The 19042-nt window shown below is 36.9% G+C and overlaps 5 protein-coding genes across 7 annotated transcripts; 1 reads left to right on the plus strand and 4 right to left on the minus strand.

Moving 5' to 3' along the window:
* Nucleotides 1–305: 305 nt before the first annotated feature.
* LOC147288755 (phosphoenolpyruvate/phosphate translocator 2, chloroplastic-like) lies at nt 306–3859 on the minus strand. 3 transcript variants are annotated; one of them, XM_086239882.1, is made up of 9 exons: nt 3311–3859; nt 2694–2816; nt 2375–2527; nt 2034–2119; nt 1734–1818; nt 1378–1497; nt 1168–1245; nt 700–829; nt 306–605 (listed from the first exon to the last, which is right to left on the minus strand). In XM_086239882.1, the coding sequence occupies exons 1-9, from the start codon at nt 3680–3682 to the stop codon at nt 529–531; spliced, it is 1224 nt and encodes a 407-aa protein (XP_086096008.1). In that variant the 5' UTR covers nt 3683–3859; the 3' UTR covers nt 306–528. The 3 variants fall into 3 exon arrangements, with proteins under 3 accessions (XP_086096008.1, XP_086096009.1, XP_086096010.1); XM_086239883.1 differs by having other exon boundaries at nt 2375–2520; nt 2694–2791; nt 3311–3453; XM_086239884.1 differs by lacking the exon at nt 3311–3859 and having other exon boundaries at nt 2375–2520; nt 2694–2810.
* A 666-nt stretch (nt 3860–4525) lies between these two features.
* LOC147288756 (S-adenosyl-L-methionine-dependent methyltransferases superfamily protein) lies at nt 4526–6847 on the minus strand. Its single transcript, XM_086239885.1, has 4 exons — nt 6660–6847; nt 5807–6263; nt 5108–5352; nt 4526–4940 (listed from the first exon to the last, which is right to left on the minus strand). The coding sequence occupies exons 2-4, from the start codon at nt 6253–6255 to the stop codon at nt 4699–4701; spliced, it is 936 nt and encodes a 311-aa protein (XP_086096011.1). The 5' UTR covers nt 6256–6263; nt 6660–6847; the 3' UTR covers nt 4526–4698.
* Nucleotides 6848–7885: 1038 nt separating this feature from the next.
* On the plus strand, nt 7886–10669 carry LOC147288757 (uncharacterized). The gene is made up of 8 exons (XM_086242448.1): nt 7886–8333; nt 8663–8696; nt 8918–9094; nt 9296–9385; nt 9662–9727; nt 9829–9920; nt 10005–10052; nt 10140–10669. The coding sequence occupies exons 1-8, from the start codon at nt 7978–7980 to the stop codon at nt 10249–10251; spliced, it is 975 nt and encodes a 324-aa protein (XP_086098574.1). The 5' UTR covers nt 7886–7977; the 3' UTR covers nt 10252–10669.
* Nucleotides 10670–10801: 132 nt separating this feature from the next.
* Nucleotides 10802–12291, minus strand: LOC147288758 (glutaredoxin-C2-like). Its single transcript, XM_086242449.1, has 4 exons — nt 12131–12291; nt 11933–12021; nt 11199–11297; nt 10802–11098 (listed from the first exon to the last, which is right to left on the minus strand). Exons 1-4 carry the CDS (start codon nt 12184–12186, stop codon nt 11019–11021), a joined length of 324 nt encoding a protein of 107 aa, XP_086098575.1. The 5' UTR covers nt 12187–12291; the 3' UTR covers nt 10802–11018.
* Nucleotides 12292–12902: 611 nt separating this feature from the next.
* LOC147288759 (Isocitrate/isopropylmalate dehydrogenase family protein) lies at nt 12903–17484 on the minus strand. The gene is made up of 15 exons (XM_086242446.1): nt 17086–17484; nt 16748–16791; nt 16538–16647; nt 16091–16128; nt 15795–15872; nt 15608–15661; nt 15428–15529; nt 15249–15337; nt 15052–15155; nt 14483–14551; nt 14281–14396; nt 14067–14101; nt 13861–14003; nt 13523–13645; nt 12903–13320 (listed from the first exon to the last, which is right to left on the minus strand). The coding sequence occupies exons 1-15, from the start codon at nt 17333–17335 to the stop codon at nt 13227–13229; spliced, it is 1449 nt and encodes a 482-aa protein (XP_086098572.1). The 5' UTR covers nt 17336–17484; the 3' UTR covers nt 12903–13226.
* Between the last annotated feature and the right edge of the window lie 1558 nt (nt 17485–19042).

The raw sequence follows: 19042 nt of genomic DNA on the forward strand, positions 1-19042 counted from the left end.
GTTAGGCCTTATGAAACCAATCTTTTTTATTTGGGTCTGCAGCCTGCTTATGGAACCCATTTTGGTCTGTAGGTTTTGGGTTGCAAAATAAATTCAGCCCAACTATATAGTCCCCCTTCCAAATTCAGAAATTCTTTAGAGCAATGTTTTGGCCTTTCACATATTTGTGAAAATTGATATATATAGTCATAAATTCATAATCCATCTTGCCAAAAAGAAGAAAATCTTTATCAATCTTGTGTATATTAGTACATAAAGTGTAACGGTCGCATATAATAAGTTAGGATGATGAATTTTACTTTCACTAAATGTAAATACTCTTTATTTTTTGCAGCCACGAAATTGTTATTGATCATTTTTAATTGACGACATGGAGCTGGCCACAATGTTTTTCCTTGACACATTCCGCTCTCAATGTGCCATTTGGAGACAACAAATATATGCCACCAAAAGCTTCATATTTTGCATACAATATAAGCACAGGACTAATCTTTACAGTTGCCCAGATAAATTTCATATACGTACTACTCATGCAACCTTGGGCTTTGGCTTAATTCTCTTGGCTCTTGAATACAAGAAGACTCCAGCAACAGCCAGAGCAGTTCCTGAAATAAATCGAAGCAAGTCATAATTAGGGAGCTTTGGGGCAATAAGTATGAAAAATGTGTGTATATAATTTATCAGGCTTGGTGAACTCACCAAGGGAGTTAATGGGTGACACAGGTGTTTGGAAGAAGATGACCGAGGAGACTATCACCACCATACGCTTCACACAGTTTCCTACTGCGTGGGTCACCGGTGATACCATCTGCAGTATCATATAAGACACCTGCAATTGCATTCCATTCGCACACAAAAATAAAACAGAAATATTAAGCAAATAGTACTTGATTAGAACAATGGAACAATTTATACCACATTTAGTCATCCTATTATACATCTCGATCTTGTGAACAAGTAGAATTTGTGTGTATATATGAGGAATTTCATTTTTGTAAGAGATGTAGTAAACAATGTGGTCAGTAAATGTGGTTCATGAAGCATTGCAACGAAAAAAACACCTCTTCAATTGAGTCAAATGGTTTGAATGTAGTAACTATAGTTTCTTAGTAGCAAAACTAACTTCAATTTTTCTGTTTCATTTAGAGAGAATAGAAAAAGTGTCACCTGCTGGTAAGTGTGGAAGCAGAAGCCAGCCAGAAGTGATCTCACGCATAACTCTTTGATATTCAATCCTTGGTTTGCCTGAAATAGAGAACAATAGAATACTAGCTGCTTCAGTTCATGCAGGGTGTTTTCTTAACAAAAAGAATGTCATTACTCATTAGTATTAAGCAAAATTAACCCTTTTCTGTTAGAGAAAGTAGTACTACTCACAGCAGACTGCAGGTATGACGGAGTAAACTTAACGCCTTCCAAGAGAATAGCCGAAGGAACCAACAGGATGAAGGAAATGATAGTTATCACTGAGAAGAGATTGATATTGTCCAAAGATTCCTAATAATTAAAAACGAAGTGGGGGTGGTCATAAGCCATATCTAGCTAGAGAACATTGTACATCTTTTTAGAATGTATAACTAATAACTCACAGAAATTTACTAAAGTTTACTCACACTTCCAAATTATTGAAGATCATCATCTTCCATAATGGCAATAGCTATCTGGTGGAGCTATATGTGTTGGTTTCAAAGAATTCTGAAAATGAAGAATTGCATCTGGGTTATTAAATTTACCTCTTTCTTAACCATGAATTTCTTGCTGAGTACATTACGCGATTGGTTAGTAAGATTAGAAGCCATTGCACTACTGAAACCAATCCTGTTTCAAAAAGGTATAATTGATCACTTGTAAGAAGAAGAGTAATGTTTATGCCCACATAATAGTTTCCCAAGAAGAATCAGCCAAAAAGATCACTACGGTTAGAACTTGTTTCTTTTCTAATATCCAAGGTGCTGCATAAGATTGTGTCACTGGCCATGATGTTAAGTGAGAGACAGTTGGGGAATCATGGTCATGATCTATTGATCTCTTACCAATTAAAAGATGCCTCAGTGAAGGATGCCAATGCCACTCCACCAACAATTGGTACAAGAGAAGAAACCACCCATAGAGTTGGCCTCTGTGTTCACAACATGGTCAAAAACTGAAAGTCAAATCACTTCATCATCAATAATATAGATTATCCAACAAGTATGACCCAGATTTACAACCACCTCCATAAAGTGTTGGCACTAGTAGTGCTTGATTTAGCACATACAATTACAATTAGGAACAAATTAATATAGTATTTATCTTTTTTTTTTTTTGGTGAATAATATAGTATTTATCTCATTCAGCTAAAGCAGGGAAATATCAAGGAGAACAAAATTCTTACCTCTGCAAGCAAGAGTGCAGAGAGTAGGACTGTGAAGAAGGGCTCCATAGCTTTGATTGTGTGAGTGAATGAAACAGCAACTCTCCCAAGACTAATGTTAGTCAATAGGTTGCCCATAGTGTGTGCCACAGCCAGTGGTAGAATTGCTGCAAGCTGCTATCCAAGTCAGTATACACACACACGCACATATCTATATGACTATGAGAGTAATATGTCAATGCAACATATAATTCTCATATTGAGCCTATTAATTAAGCAAAAGTAAACACATATATACATGGCTGCTGGACAATTTTTATGGCAATAGCCAATTAAGTACCTGTGAACGAGTGATTTTTGGTCTGGGGTAGAGGTTTAAAGCCCACATCAAGATGATCATCAAAGTCCCGCAGCCAAACTGAAACGCTGTAACCGTTGCTGGAAATGGATATACTTTCAGAACCTATAAACAAGCTCTGGCCTTTAAATTCTAGCTTTTTTCATGACTTATCAATGATCTTATAGTTATTGGGTACTCAGTAGTGAATACTGTGTACGTTAGAGAAATCATTTTCTGTGGAAATTGATTTACCTTAGAATTTTCAAGATGTGGAAATCATTAACTGTGTAATGAACAACAGTTAATAGTTAAACTATGAACCAAAAATACTTTGGTGTTAATGGTCTTCTTTTTATTCTTTCAAACACATTATCACCTTCCTTTGACTTTGTTTATTAAAAAGTAGCCTTGGGAGAAATTTTTTTTTTTTCAATTGGGTCCCAAGTAATGTAAAGTTTATATGAAAATAAATAAGGGTGAGGCAGAACAATACAGTACTAAGAATCTTCAGTCTATAACATCAATTATGAAAGCAAGAAACGAAACTATGAACTTTAGAACAAGAAAAAACAACCCAAAATGAGAGAATCAGATATATAAAGTTAGAGATGATAAACCTGTTTGTTGTAGATGTTGAAGTAAATATTCAAAAGGTACCAAATTCCAAACATAGACCCAAGCTGCAAAGTCCGAGTCAACCCACTCGGTGTCGAAGCCTCGTCAGCACTTTCGGGCACCTGAGCAGCTCTGACCTTCCAATTATCGTATCTTGGATTCGAGAAAAGGAAGGAAGCAGAGATTTGAGTATTGAAACGCGAAGAAGAAAATGTGTCAAAAGGTTTTTGACATGAGTGACTATGAAGAGGACTGATGTCAAGTTGTATCAAAGACGTTGAGGGGGAGAGTTGAGAGGGTTTATGGTAAGGGCTTCGACATGGAGGTTTGAGAAATGGGGTGGAAGGAGACAGAGCAAGCGCAGTGCTCTGCATCTTGATTTGTGGGGTTGGAAAAGCAAGAGAGAAAGAAGCTCAACTTTTAAGTCTTAACGTTGCATGAATACAAAGTAAAACTGAAAAATGACTTCATTTTTTGTTTTGTACTTGATTCTTATTGCCCTATCGTACATAGGTTTCACGACATTTTGATCATTGTAGAGAGATATACCACACCTCAGTGGATATGTTTCGGGATACTTGTGTTAAGAAAAATACAAGCATATTGGCCCCAAATGAGATAAATTCAAGGGTACACAAGTGAGATTAATTAGTCATTGGGGGTTTTGTTTGCTAGTACTGGGTGGTGCTAAGCTAGCATTTGAATGAATGGATGACATGGATGTAGCATCCTGTGTACTAAATTTGCTGAGACAAACATGTGGCCTTCCGCGCTTCAATTTTGAGGCTGATTTCTTTAGCCTTCTGAAAATCAATCTCCACAACCACAACTCATAGTGATTGCTTGGACTTTACTAGGTTATATAGAGGGAACTCTCAAACTGATGAACAGCTGAAGTAGTAAACTATTATGCAGGACCTAAATGTTGAATTCTTTTTTGGGTGACTCTGAATAGTTGGCTCTCAAACTGATGAACAGCTGAAGTAGTAAACTATTATGCAGGACCTTAATGTAGAATTCTTTTTTGGGTGACTCTGAATAGTTGACTATTTGCCATGTGTAGTTTGTGGTCAGTAGCCGTCAAATGTTGCTCTGGGTTTGTTTTGTTTTTCTCCTGCGTACTGTTCTTGCTGCTCTTGCAGGTTGGTTGTTTGAATATAGATTATTCATCCCAAAGAAAACAGATCAGTTGAAGTATATATCTCATGCCTCATATAGACCTTGGTAACTCCACTGAAATTTGAAAATTTTCTTAACTTCACAATGATCAAAAGAATTCCTCTTACAACAACAAAACCCTACCCCAACTAGTTGGGGAATTACCCTTACATAAGATATAAAATGAACCAAATTCAAGATCAGACCATATAACTAGATTGAAGCTTATACTTCATGAGAGGCATTTGAGTCTGGCAAATGTCAAATAGCCAGTGTGACCTTTGGCCTCACTGGACGGCCTAGCCATGACTGTGGGAGAACTTGTAGTTTCCTGCACATTGCTTCCTTCACTTGATCGCTGCCGCCTTTTACGTGGGAGAGATCCAACAGAACCACCATCATCCCCCTGGAAGCCATCCAATTTCCCTTCTCGAACTTCGTATGTGCGAAGGAGTATCTCAAATGTCCTTATATCTATACAAAAGCAGAAGATACAGATCTTAGATGTAAAAATAGAATAAATTGCTCTATCAGGAAGTAAATGCAAAATATTTGAAGGAAAAAACACTTGCAAGAAGCAAAATAAGTCCAAAAAAACACACAACACAAACCAAGAAGGAGATAACTGCATCAAAGCTTACCTGTAAAATTTGATCTCAGAGTCTCTGATGTTCGTTGAACCTGCTCAATACACGGGGAGAAGGAGCATAAACTTCCATCTTGTTTCAACATTTTCCCAACTGAAGGAATGGCCAGCCAGGGTTGGGGTAGGTCCAGGAAGACAGAATCTGCCTTCCCTGAAAACTCATCTGGAAATCCTTCACCCTGAATGTCTCTAACTCCTACTGTGACCAAGTTACTTAATCCTGTCTTCTCAAAATCCTCCCTATAAAATTAAAAGATCATGTCAGCATTTCAATATATCTTATAGGTAATAATAAACTAGTTCAAATTAAGAGGAAATAGCTTAATTTTAATACTAACTCACAAGCTCTTGCTCACCAACAACTATTACTTTTAGAGTATTCGAACTTTGCGTCATAATAAACATATTCTTTGAAACTTTTTAAATTTTCTTTTATCTAGAACAGAGTTTATACAAGGTCCAAAGAAAACAAGGTACCCTCTAATCATGATAAAACAACATAATGAAGAGCAATTATTTACTTATTTAAAAACTCATATTCTGAGCTCAAAGTTTGTATGTTCTGAAGGGTTATACAAACATAAATCTAATTCATACATGGAAGGGGACACCATAAGCCTACAGAAACTAATGAACACTAAAATCATGAATATCAATAAGAAACAAGGCAAAACGTGGAGGTCCCATTTCTTACCTAGCAGAGGCAGCCCTTTGTTCATGGAAATCAAATGTATAGACATGTCCTTTAGGAGCTACAGCCCTTGCAAGTGATGTAGTCAAAGATCCACTTCCAGTCCCTGACTCAAGAACCAAACAGCCAGGAACTATTTCCAAGTACATGATCAGAAAGCTAATGTCCGCAATATAGAGAATCTGAGTCCTGTGGCTTAGAACCAATGTCCAAAGTTCAGGAGTTGGAGCTAATAAGTAAACAAATCCACCCTTGCTGCTGAAAACCTTGGAACCAAATGGCTTTCCTATCCAGTCTAAATGTTTAAATACACCAAACCGATTTTCGAGCACAGAACCCGCACATACTTTAACAGCTTTCATGTTATCATACCTCTCATAGACAATGACCAAATCTCCATCTTGAATACAGCGAGTAAAAGGTAACTTCTTTGTTGGATCAATAGGCAACATCCTTAAAGCTGTAAACATATAGATTTTAATTCAAAAACCAGATTAAAAAATATTCATTGAAGATAAGCATTACAGCTATTAAAAATTCTTAACCTTAAACTTAGCATTATACAAAAAGCAACTAGTCCTGTACAGAAAAACCCCATGTTACATACTGCTTAGCTAACCTCAGTTTACAGCGTAAAATGATCAATAAACAAATAAGAGACTCAAATTGAAGAGCTATATACTTTTAAATTAGCCAAACAATAATTCATATGCAAAAACTACGCCAGTCCCTTATAGACCCATCAGAAGACTCTAAATTTACCACCTTAAAAAAAAAAACAAAAAAAACAAAACAAAAAACACACAAATCCAAGCAAACTAGTAAAGCGATTGAATTGAAACTACAATACACCTACCTTTTCAATTTACCAGATGTTGATATTTAATCCCTCAAACACAAACTGCGAAGAGAAGAATTGAAGAGGAAGAAGAAAGAACCAAAGAATAGGGAGGGCTGGGTATACTAGGTTCACTTGAAGATATGAAGAAGAGAAGGAAGAAGAAGAACCAATCAACCCAAGAAATAAACTGATTCAGTGTTCAGTTTCACTGAAGAGTGAAGAAGAGCCGAGGAAGAAGAGAGGTCGGCTATATAAGAAGCTTGAGTTGTGCAAGACTTTTAAAATTGGGCCTGGGGGTTGATCGTAGGTCGGATTGAAGTTTTGGGCCTTCAAATTGGTAAACTGAGGTGGGTCTCGGTCTGGGCTGGACCGCAAATTTGAGCCCATGGAGATAGTAGGGCTGCTTTTTATTCAGGCCCATTAGGCCCATCTATTAAGTCCCGATGTGCTTTCTTTCTTGGTGGGTGATCTCCATTTTTCTCCCTACTATTTAAAAACTAGCATAACACCAGTCAGCAACAGTTGTCAAAGATCAGAGAGCTGTGACTACTGTGAGTGAGTAGAAACCGCTATAATGGATAGACCCAAAATGAATTTTTGGTCCTCATTCCCAATGAACCTCATCTCGTGATCCACAAAACATGTGCTTTACTGCTTTAGCAGAGGATACAGCAACTGAGGAAAAAAGGGTCTCTCATTCACATTTACTATTTGGAAAATACTCGAAGCATTCTTGAATTAATGTTAGTCCGTTTGGTTACTGAGAAACTGAAAGAAAAGTAAATATTGAATTGGGTTGCGGTAGATTTAGGCTGTTTTGAGAACTTTGGCTTTTGTTTTGTTTTCTTACCTTTCTCTTAGCAACCAAACGACCCAGAAGCGAAAACCAACCTTGTCCATTGATTAGTCCGTGTCACATTTCAGGTATGCTACGTGCTTATATTTACTGTTTTATACATTGTTATAGTTGGTACTTGCTGGTTTAATCATCATTTAAGCATCGGTAGCATTTTGCTTCTTATTATTAGTTATGATTTTCTATTATGATATACAGGTTTTCGTGTGCAAAATCAACTGCAGAACATTTGCAAATTTGTATTTATATGAACTAATATTACTTTAGTTAAGCGTTTGTGTCAAATGAGTTGGCGTTTGTGTCAAATGAGTTGGCATTTGGAACCTATTTTCACTTGAGATAGTGAGGAATTAGGAGTTGGTTCTTAATTTTGATGAGTGTAATGCAGTGGAATTAGGAGTTCTCAACTCTTATCATTGGCTCGATATTCAATGAAACATAATCAGGGAAGGCAGTGACTCCATTTTATGTGAGACTATGTTTGATTTCTCTAGCAGGATGCAGCTAGAGGTTACTGCTGATACTACTACCCTGAGCTATTGGTTGAACTGGAGAGTCTTGCTATGTGCAATTTGGGTTTTGACACCTATGGTTCTCGCATCGTTAATGATATGGAAATATGAAGGTTCAGACCATTTGAAATCTGACAGAGGAGAAACTCCGCAGGACATAGATCAAGATTTCTGTGGCGATGAAGCATGGAGACCATGCCTCAAACAAATTCACCCCATTTGGTTGTTGACTTACCGAGTTACTGCATTCTTTCTGCTTTTGGGAACGCTTATTGCCAAAGTTGTTGTCAATGGAGGTGGCATATTTTACTACTATACTCAGTAAGCCTCGTCTTATGTATAGTACCATGCATTGAACTCTAGGGTCATCCATAGATCCTATGAAACCCAACTTTAAACATTCAAAACTGAACCAGGTTTATATTTCAAAAAATTTCTCTCTTTGAGCAGTGACCACTGTTTCCCATTGATTCCCTTTTCAGATATTTCAATTCCATCTCTTGAAGGATTTATAGCCATATTTTCTTTTAAGACATGCCATTATGTCACCAACACAAACTTCCTAGTTAGTTATGAATTTATTTTTTATTTTTTATTTTTTTTATGAAACTTCAAATTTCAGGATGTGATGTTTTCTGGATACTGGACAGGTGGACTTTTACCTTGCTTACCATTTATTTTGGGGTATGCTTTCTGATCTCCTTTTTAGCTGTTCATTGAATAACCTCAATTGATTTGATGGTGTATCCAATGTCTTACCTTGCACACTACACAAACTCCTGTGAAATCTTTCAGTTCTATTGCAGTATAAATCCCAGTTTGTTGGTGTTCTCAGATCTCTGTACTCTACATCTCTCTTTAGATAGAGACTACGCTCTGAACTTTTTTTCCCCTGTTTTTTGTAGTTTGGATCTCTTCTCTCCATTTATGGGTGTTGCTGGTATTACAAAATAAGCAGTCATCATGTTGGGACAGATGCAGAGAATGGAACATACATTCCCCTCGAACATGACCCCATGGAGCAAAATTATGTTCCTCTAGCAGCAGCCAAATGCTGTTATGTCTTTCAAGCTATGTTCCAGGTCAAATTTTTTTTTTTTCCCCAATAATTAATACATGCAGCTGTCATGTTAAAAAGTTCATTATAGCTACATGTCACTAGCTTGCTTTTAGTTGTAAGAAGCTATGAAGCATGTTACAACATATTGTGGCTTTCCATTTGGTTGCATACATCATCTTTTAAGACCTTTATGTTTTCACTCTATTTAATGTATGATATTCAGATGAATGCGGGAGCGGTGATGCTTACTGATTGCATATATTGGATCATTATATTTCCATTTCTGACTATCAAAGATTATGATCTGAATTTTGTAAGTACCACATATTCATATCCATCCTCTACCCCCATTTACTTGATTATTTTGCTTGCCTTGGGCAGCAAAAAGATATGTCTCTGGGGGTATATAATGGTAAGAATATGGACATTCTTTAAATCAACCCTTTATCATATTATACCCAAAATGACCAAAGTAATGATTTTAAATAGGTCCAGTATAGTTGATTCATTTGGACTGTTCCTAGGTTTGTCTTATTTTCCTGTCTAGCTCAAGGTTTTTATTTCTTGTTTATGTTCCCTTTAATATCAGATGACAGTGAACATGCACACAATCAATGCTGTATTACTCTTTGGCGATGCAATGTTGAACTGCTTGGTATTTTCTTTTGGGCTGATTCTTTTTTTTTTTTTTTCTCACTTTTAGAGTCATTTATATAGTTTCTTTCATGGTTAACCTTTTCCACCCTGCACTTTCAGAAAGTCCCCTTGGTTGGGATATCTTTCTTTATTTTATGGACGGGTGCTTTCGTCATTTTCCAGTGGACCATCCATGCTTGTGTATCAATATGGTAATGTTGGTTATCCTTTTGTATATCCATATCTAAGAACATGGTAATTTCATTTTAAGAAAAGTCAAGTTCTCTTTGTTGCAGGTGGCCATACCCATTTCTTGACTTGTCATCACCGTATGCCCCTCTTTGGTATGTATGACTTATCATTAGGACTTGCTTGCATGTTCAATATGATAATAAATCTCATCCATTTCATTTTGTGATACTGAATTGCAGGTACGTATTGATGGCATTGATGCATATTCCATGCTACGCCATCTCTGCCCTAATTGTGGGATTAAAACATTACCTGTTGTCCAAATGGTTTCCCATGTCTTGTCAATGTTGAGGAGCTATGGTGTCCTTGGTAAAACATAAGACTTTCCAGGCTATCTCAAAGATCTTCAGGTGTTTCCTGTTGCAAACAGAAAGTGGAACTGTGCTACCTATTTCTTGAGGCGTCTCTCAAAAATATTCTAGGATACAGTTGATGTAAAGCGTACATGCATAGATCTGCACCAACCATAAACCCCGCCATGACCAAAAAGGTTAAAAGTAAGTGCGAGGTAGTTCGGGGTTACCGACTCTGCTAGAAGCATAAATTTAATTTTAGGGAGCACAATCCTTAATTCCCAAAATTGAATATTTTTCATAATTTGATTTCTTCTATGAGGCTAGTAGTTTCAACTTTCAAGTTTAAGCCAATGATGCATTGATACACAATCCTTAATTTCAAGCAAGGATGACATGGTCATGGTATAATTCTCTCACACCACTTTTCTGGCCAAAAAGGGTCCCACAGAATGTAGTAGCTGTTTATGGACGACAACTAATCAGACCAGAATTCGAACCACAACCAGAAGCACACAACCATGCTCAAACAGTAAACTCAACCCAGATACCATCCAAGCTTGGGATATTTGCATTATGGGGGCATCAAGAAAATTCAAACATTCAAATATCCAGATCGAAATACCAAATTGCTAAACACTTAATATACAGATTCAAGTTGAATGTGCTTTATGTTCTGATAAAAGGTGTAACAGATCAAATAGAAGCACATATAACCGAAATTATTCTAGTTTAGTTTACTTAACATCCAATTGACAAACTCATTTAAGCAGAAGTTTTGGCAACAGCTCCAGCTTCATTCAGCAGAGGGACCAGCTTTCCTTCCTTGTGCAGGGCCGTTGTTTCTGCAAAACAATATCAAATATATCCTGTAAGACAAAATGCTTATGTGGGTGACAGACAATTAAAATTAATCACGGCGTGGTTAAGGGATTGAAGTCCTACTGTCACATCCACCAATGTGGTTTCCACCAATGAATACATTGGGCACCGTCCTCTGTCCAGTCCATTCAGCCAGTGCTGATTGTATCTGAGTACCATCACCTTTAAAATGACAGGACAATACCACCATTAATTTCTCTTTGTTTTTCTATATCTCAAATAAAGCTTATATACATTACATGAAAGAACTCGAAGACATTATGGTTAAGAGAAGCATCAAAAGTCGGTCAATTGTTCTATGTAAATATTCCCATTAAACATGAAGAAATCTATCAGAGCCATTAGATTCTCATAGAACGACCAACTTTCCACTTAACAATTTGACTTCTTCTAACAACAGATTTGTGGAGTAGCACAAAAACTGCATTTATATCGTATACACATTACCTGTAATTGAGCAACAGAAGGAATTGCAAGATACATGCAACTATGAAAGGTCTCTAAAATCTAAATGTCATGCAATTCTCAAAAATCTACAATACAATATAATCATTAAAGACAACAGCTAAGAAGGCATGGAACTGTCAATTCATAACTGAAATGCTGAGAATTGGAATGTACCAATAGTCAACTACCAAAAACAATGAAACTCTTGCTTTTAGGTTGTTTATAATTCAACCCCAAACCCATAGCACCAAATTAACAAGGGGATCAGAAATTTGGGCTCCAATTTAAAATACATACATACATACGTATATACATATAAATCTTGAAATGAAAGGATAAGGGGAACTGACTCTCAGTGTCCAACTCAATGGCCTTGAAGTTGGCTCCCAATTGAGACAAGAGTTGCTTCACGGTCACGCAGAAGGGACAAGACGTCTTGCTGCAAATACAATTACAGATCCATATCAACATCATATCCTCAGGCTCAGCATTTCTTTCTTAATTGTTAAACTCAAAGAGAGAGACAGAGGTAGCGATAAAGAACGTACCTGAACACGACGACCGAGTTGGTCGACACGATTTCCTTGGCCTTCGTCAATGCCATAACGCTCTCTAAATCACTATTCTCAACCCCAAATTCCAAAATCCCTCACAATCTTTTTGAGTGTCTCGGAAGACGCAGAGCATTTGAAGACTGTTTCCGGGACCGTATATATGTAGTGGACGGCCTCCCACGTGTTTCTTCGATTTTTCTGTTTCTTGTGGGCCGTGATGGGCCTGTTAACCACAAATGAGTTTTCGTCAAAAGACTCCTAGTAACGCCAAACATTTTTTGTTTGAATCGAAGATCACAATACCACCCCGGCCAAAAAAAGAAGACCACAATACCACGTCATAACGTCCGTCAAATGTGATTACGGAAAGTGGACGTTCCGTAATTAAAATTCATCATGTGTGTGGATGAAAAAAGCCGAAGAAAAGAACTTGGGTAGACCAATTTTGTCTTCGTCCCTGGCTCCCTGCTAATGTCCCATATATCCAAATTTATTAATTTACTTTTGTAAGGAGCTTTATCGTGAAGGCATATATATCTAACAGGTCTCACCAGGACAAGAGTATGGTTGTCTGTCATTGTCCACAACTCTAAAAATAATTTTTTTATACGTGGGATGAGAACTTAGAACATCTCTAATAATGCGGAGAGAAATGTTATTAAACTAAGAATTTTGTTTCTCTGCATTTGGGAGGGGCCGGAGGGCGTATTTCACCACATTTCAATCTGTTCTGGATATAGGTAAAATCAATCCACATCAACATAAGTGAAAATAATAACTGCTATAGGTAAGATGGCATATATTGAATTTAATTCAAAACTGTATCTTGCTCACCAATCAGACATTGAACAGAGAAAACTATGCCAAACAGTTCTCTTATAGCCACTAATGTTCATCAGTCATTAAAAGTAAATATGCTTCTTTGCATTGGCGATGGCTATATTAGTAGAATGATTTATTTTTTACCCATGTGCATATATTCCCCGAAAAGACCCTAATCTCTAATCAAATTGCTAATTTTAAAGATCGAAACAGAAAATTTTCCATGTACCAGGTCGTGACCATAAAAGAAAAGATACGATTGATCTAGTTAAACCACTGAAGGTATCCTAAGCTTTTGTTCAACATTTTTAGCAACACTGTCAATAAATTCTTCGGTGTTCAAGTAGAACTCCCTTGATACCCTGCATGAAACACACAGAAGGAAATTTCAATGGATCTTTTAAAAAGATAAAAGCATATTATTCCCAATCAGCAAAGAAGGAAATTCCAGGAAGAAAATCCAAATTATGCTTTGCTGTGGACCGCTGTATTTCATTTTCTCTTTATTGCATACCCCAACCAAATTCAAATAACCATGTAAAACAGAGGTAAGAATTTACTTACTTTGGGCCATGGATCAAAAGTGCGAGATCCTTGGTCATTTTTCCTGCTTCCACTGTCTCAATGCATGCAGCCTCCAACTTGCGAACAAAGTCCAGCAACCTGTCATTTTTATCTAATTTGGCCCTAGAAACAGTATAATCGTCAGCTTAGCTGATGCAGATATAAAATTAAAAAAAAAAAAAAACAAAACAAAACAAGTGCAATCCAAAATGTTTTATCTGATAGTTACACTTAGATAAGTTATTGATATTAAAAGGCGCCACACCATGTCACACTTCTAGCAGAAATGTAACCTTAGTATGCTAAGAAGGTACTGAATTTTCGATTGCAGACAGTACCTATGCTCTAGGCCTCGTGTCCACGCAAATATTGAAGCAATACTGTTTGTACTGGTTTCTTGTCCCTTCTGATGTAACCGAAAATGCCGAGTTACTGTCCCATGAGCTGCTTCAGCCTCTAATGTCTTCCCATCTGAGGATAACTGCAAAGCATGTGGTTAGAATTTGGGGGATACAAATGAGTAAAATTAATATTTGATACATACCAACACAGAAGACATGAGGCCCAAAGAGCCAAATCCTGCAGAAAACAGAACAAAATCTTGAATTTCCACACATATATATATATATAGAGAGAGAGAGAGAGAGAGAGAGAGAGAGAGAGAGAGAGCGAGCCAGAAATTTGCATATAGATGAAAATAAAAAAAATACAGGAAGTAGTAGAAACCCAAGAATGCTAGGTTAAGTGGTGAACAGCACCTTGAGCAAGCAAATCACTCTGGACATCTCCATCATAATTTTTGCAAGCCCAAACATATCCACCCTCACTTTTGATTGCATAAGCCACCATGTCATCTATTAGCCGGTGTTCATACCTAAATGCCAATTGAATCTTCAATTAACTACTTCAAAAAATGCCGGAAAATTGTATGAATGCATACTTCACATAGACAATACAAACCATATAGAGTTTTCTTCAAACTTGTGCTTCCACTTCTCCGCATAAACCTCCTGGAATATGTCCTTAAACCTGTGGCAACCCTAGAAGTCAACATTTTCTATAATTTTCTTAAAAAAATTTACTTTTTGTCCCCTGTTGTTTAGTTTTAGTTCCACTTAGTCCTTATAGTTCTAATTTCAGCAAATTTACCCTTACAGTTTGCTAGTGTTTTCAATGTAGTCAAAATTTACATTTTCATCACATTGGTTGACGAAGAAAACGTGAATTTTTTTCCCTAGTTTCACTAAGGAAAAAAGACCAATGTGACAGAAATGTGGAATCAGGACATGATGAAGGACAAATTTGTTCACCTTTTCATCATTTTCGTCAGCCAACGTTTTAGAAATGTAAATTGGATCACATTGAAAATGTTAGCAAACTATAAGGGTAATTTGTTAAAATTAGAATTATAAGAACTAAAGTGAAACTGGGCCTAAACTACATGGACCAAAAGTGCAATTTAGCCAAAAAAACAAATAGAAAGTTGGATGTTGGATGTTGGCTGAATATACCAGCAATGGTAAACTTACCTGCCATCATATTTCTTAAGAATTGTGTTTTTGGTGCTCAAGTATAGTGGCCACTTCTTGTCAAATGCAAACGACATAGATGACTCAGCAAAAGCTCGAATAGACTAACAAATAAATAACATAAGAGTGTGTTAGCAGACTTGTACAACAGTGCTGTCAAAATCCACAAAAGGTGCCCAAAATGAGATAAGACAAACCTCATCAACATTATACATAGCAAGGGCCACACCAGGCCCTTTGAAATTATAAACATCAAGCTCCATAGGGGTGCCTCCTTCTTCTGGCTCTGAGTAACAGAAACAGACAGATGTCAGGCAAAATAGCATAAAACCTTTATGAGATATATCATAAGAGCATGAATGTTGAACCAACTTACCAAAAACCAATTTAAGCTTTCCTGGCCCTTTAATAACCGTATCAGTGGCTCGATACTGATCACCAAAGGCATGCCGACCAATACATATGGGTTTCTTCCAACCTGTGAATTGGACAATTATTGAGCAGTTCCCACAATATTTGACCTACAATCAGGTTATAAAAGAGTTCAAACCATTACCAGGAACTATTTTAGGAATGTTCCGACATAGGATGGGTTCACGAAAAACAGTACCTACAAAATAAATCATCACCTTCAATTTTAAAGAGTTCAGAAAATATTATGGGAAGAAATGAGCACATAAGAAAGTCAAATTGGGTTAGAATTCTGTCTTGTATTCAGAGGAGACAATTTATTAGATACAAACCATTTAGAATGTTTCTAATTGTGCCATTGGGACTCCTCCACATTGATTTCAGCCCAAACTCCTTCACTCTGGTCTCATCTGCAAGGCATGAGAGCATGAAATTAGATAAAATAAAATAAGTTTTTCCATAAGACCGCAGTTAAAATGTCCTGGCTAAGTAGGGAGATCATCCATTTTCTGTGGAGAATGCATGAACAAGTTCAACACAACCAACATGTCCCTGTGAAAGGATTCAAGTTCCTCATGGTAACAGAAAGAAAAAAATCAATGAAAAAAAACAAACAGCAAAAACTAACCAGGAGTTATTGTGGCACATTTCACAGCAACATTGTACCTGCAGCACATAGATGGTTAAAATAAGCATTACCAGGACAGCACCGAGTAGGGAAAAAAAATTAATATGATGTGATCTCCCCAACTATATGCTTCTTAAATGCTTACCCTCATTCTTAAAAAAATTTCACAATCAACAATCCCTTTTATGAGTGTCCTCATACTACAAGATATGCAACCTCATAGAATTGTCTTAACTCTTAATGCAACCAGATAGTTTATCTCCCAATCCTTATGTAGTAGCATATACAGATATACCCCACAAATATTTCTACTATTGTTTGAGCAACATGTAGTCCACTCCATAAGACAAATAGAAGAAGCAAATTGCCACCAATTCAAATATCCCTTTATTTAGAAGAAATGATAAAAAGACAAGCACTGACCAAATTCTTAACCAAACTACTTACTTAAGAGTGGCTTCGGCACTCTCTACCGTAACTCTGTCATCAGTAGCATCACGGTTCAAAACCCCTAAATCATAATACTTTATATCCAAATCCAGATAGGGAAAAATAAGCTGCAATGGCATAAGACGAAAAATCCCCAGTAAATCAAATCAAAATTCCAAAACAAAGCATTAGTAAAAAGTGAATTCACATTGAAATGAATCTTCAGACCTTGTCTTTAATCATTCTCCATATTATCCTCGTCATTTCATCACCTAATTGGGAAAATAATACAATAATTAGAAATTGGTACGGTAGTTAAGCACAGCAGCAATTAAGTTTTAGAAAACGAAACTGCACCATCCTACAAGTTATACTGCGTTTGGATGCTGTGAAAATTCACAGAAATAAAAAATAAAATATACACTCCTAACAAAAACTTCCATTATCTAAAACCTTATGATCCTCACGACTCAACTACTTTGCATTGGTTAAGTTTTGGCATGAATTGAAACCAAATAAGTATTAGTCACAAACCAAACAGAGCACTAGGATTTTAGTGAACTGACCGTCCATTTCGACAATTGGATTCTGAACTCGAACTCTATCGAAGCCAGTCGAAGAAGCGTAGCATCGCAACGAATTGTGACTAAGGCGAGCGGAGAAGGAAACACGGTTCCCGAGAGGCACTCCATTGAAGAGTCTCGGGGTCGAAGAGAAGGACAGGCTAGGGTTTCTTAGGGCTATGGAAGACGAAGCTGACGAAGATAGCATCGTAGCTGCCGACATGGCACTCAATTGCAGTCTCGCTCTTAACATTCGAATTTTTTTTTTTTGGGGCGTAGTGTTCGGGACGAGTTGGGAGTTGGGAGTTGGGACTACGTTCGAGTTGCGACTACGAACGAACGAACGAATGAACGATGCTTCGCTTCCTTGTGGAAATGTGCTCAGAACTTTGGTGCTCTACTTTATTTTTACCGTTTTCGATTCATCAGCAGGGACATTCAATCTTTGAGTATTTCAACCGACGGATGAGATTGGAAGTGTAGGATAAATTAGAACTGTCGGATTACTACTTTACACCATATCGCGCCATATCGCGCCATATCGCGCTCCAACTTATTGGGCTAAAAGGCCTGGTTTGGCCCGCTAATTATGCAGCTCGGATTAGATTGGGCTTAATCTTAAGGGTTTGGGCTCGAAAATCACTAGGCCCGCACAGGCCAACGATGCCTAACTTGCAAGGTCCAACCTTTTAATTATTGTGAATAAGTGTATAACCTTAGGTTTTTGTTTTTTAATTTTTGAAGAACAAACTTGGAATTTGAATCTTAAGTCTGATAAGAAAAAAATTCCAAGAAAAAAATGATGGCATTAATTACAATTCTTTTTTTTTTTTTTGCCTGACTATATATAGCGATTCTTTGAGTTCAAATAGAATGATATTTTTCTATAAAAATATTAAAAGGCCTTCTCTACAAAAGAAAATGATAGGGTCTGTAGTGTACTTGTAAAACTGGAATGTATTTCTTTATCTTCCTTTTATGAATAAGAAAGGGGAGTCTAGACTCTAGTGACAGGTCTCTCTCTACAGTCGCATCAACTGGGTCTGTCTCAGTTGATTAGATAATCATAATCCTTACACCCACCTATATATAAATACACTTTATTTGCTTCTGCATATGAGATGGAGCTACACTGCTACAGAGAGTGGTGTAATAGTAATACATAGCTTCCATTCATCACGTCTGTGAAGCAATATCACAAAGCTAGCTTAAGCAAAATTATGAGGTATAATAAACCACTAGTTGCAATTCTGATTGGCTTCTTGGTATTGGAAGGGATGTTGTTGCTACATGTCAGCACCAATTGGCAGGGGTCTTCAAGTTCAAGCTCAGAGAGTAGTACTGTTTTTTTCAAGATATGGAAATTGAACTACAACTACAGTACTGGGAATGGCAAAAACTTCAAGCACAGAAGATTTAGCAGCCATGGCTTCAGACTAGCAAGTAAGCAAGCACCTGATGAAGAGCAGAAGAGAATTACACCAAATGGTGCAAACCCACTTCACAACAGGTGATGATCAAACAGTTCACTGAATAGTCTGATATGATATTATCATGTCCAGCTGCTCTTTCAGACTTCAAGTACTAGAAATGTAACCAGTAGTACTGTAAAACCACTCCATCTTCTATAGCTTTTGTCATTCTTGTGGCTAACTTTCTAGGAACTTGCTTGTAATCATCATAGTTGAAAAGAGCTTGTCTAATTTGTTCCATTCTTTTTTTTTAATGGGTTAATTCCTTCTCTCTTTTATTAAAAAATAAAATAAAAACATAAATGGGATGAAATTTTTTCTTTTATAGCCATTTACACAAAGAAGCGACTACCTGCACCTGCAGGATGTTCTATGAACCGGTCCATCATTCAAAACCCCTGTCGACATCCAATCTTGATTACTATCAACTTTGATATGTGAGAAAGGACCAAAGCCAAAAAGGAAATAGAAATTAAAGAAAATGGAAT

Source organism: Dryas octopetala, chromosome 4 (assembly GCF_963921425.1).
Source record: "Dryas octopetala chromosome 4, drDryOcto1.1, whole genome shotgun sequence".
NCBI lineage: Eukaryota > Viridiplantae > Streptophyta > Magnoliopsida > Rosales > Rosaceae > Dryas > Dryas octopetala.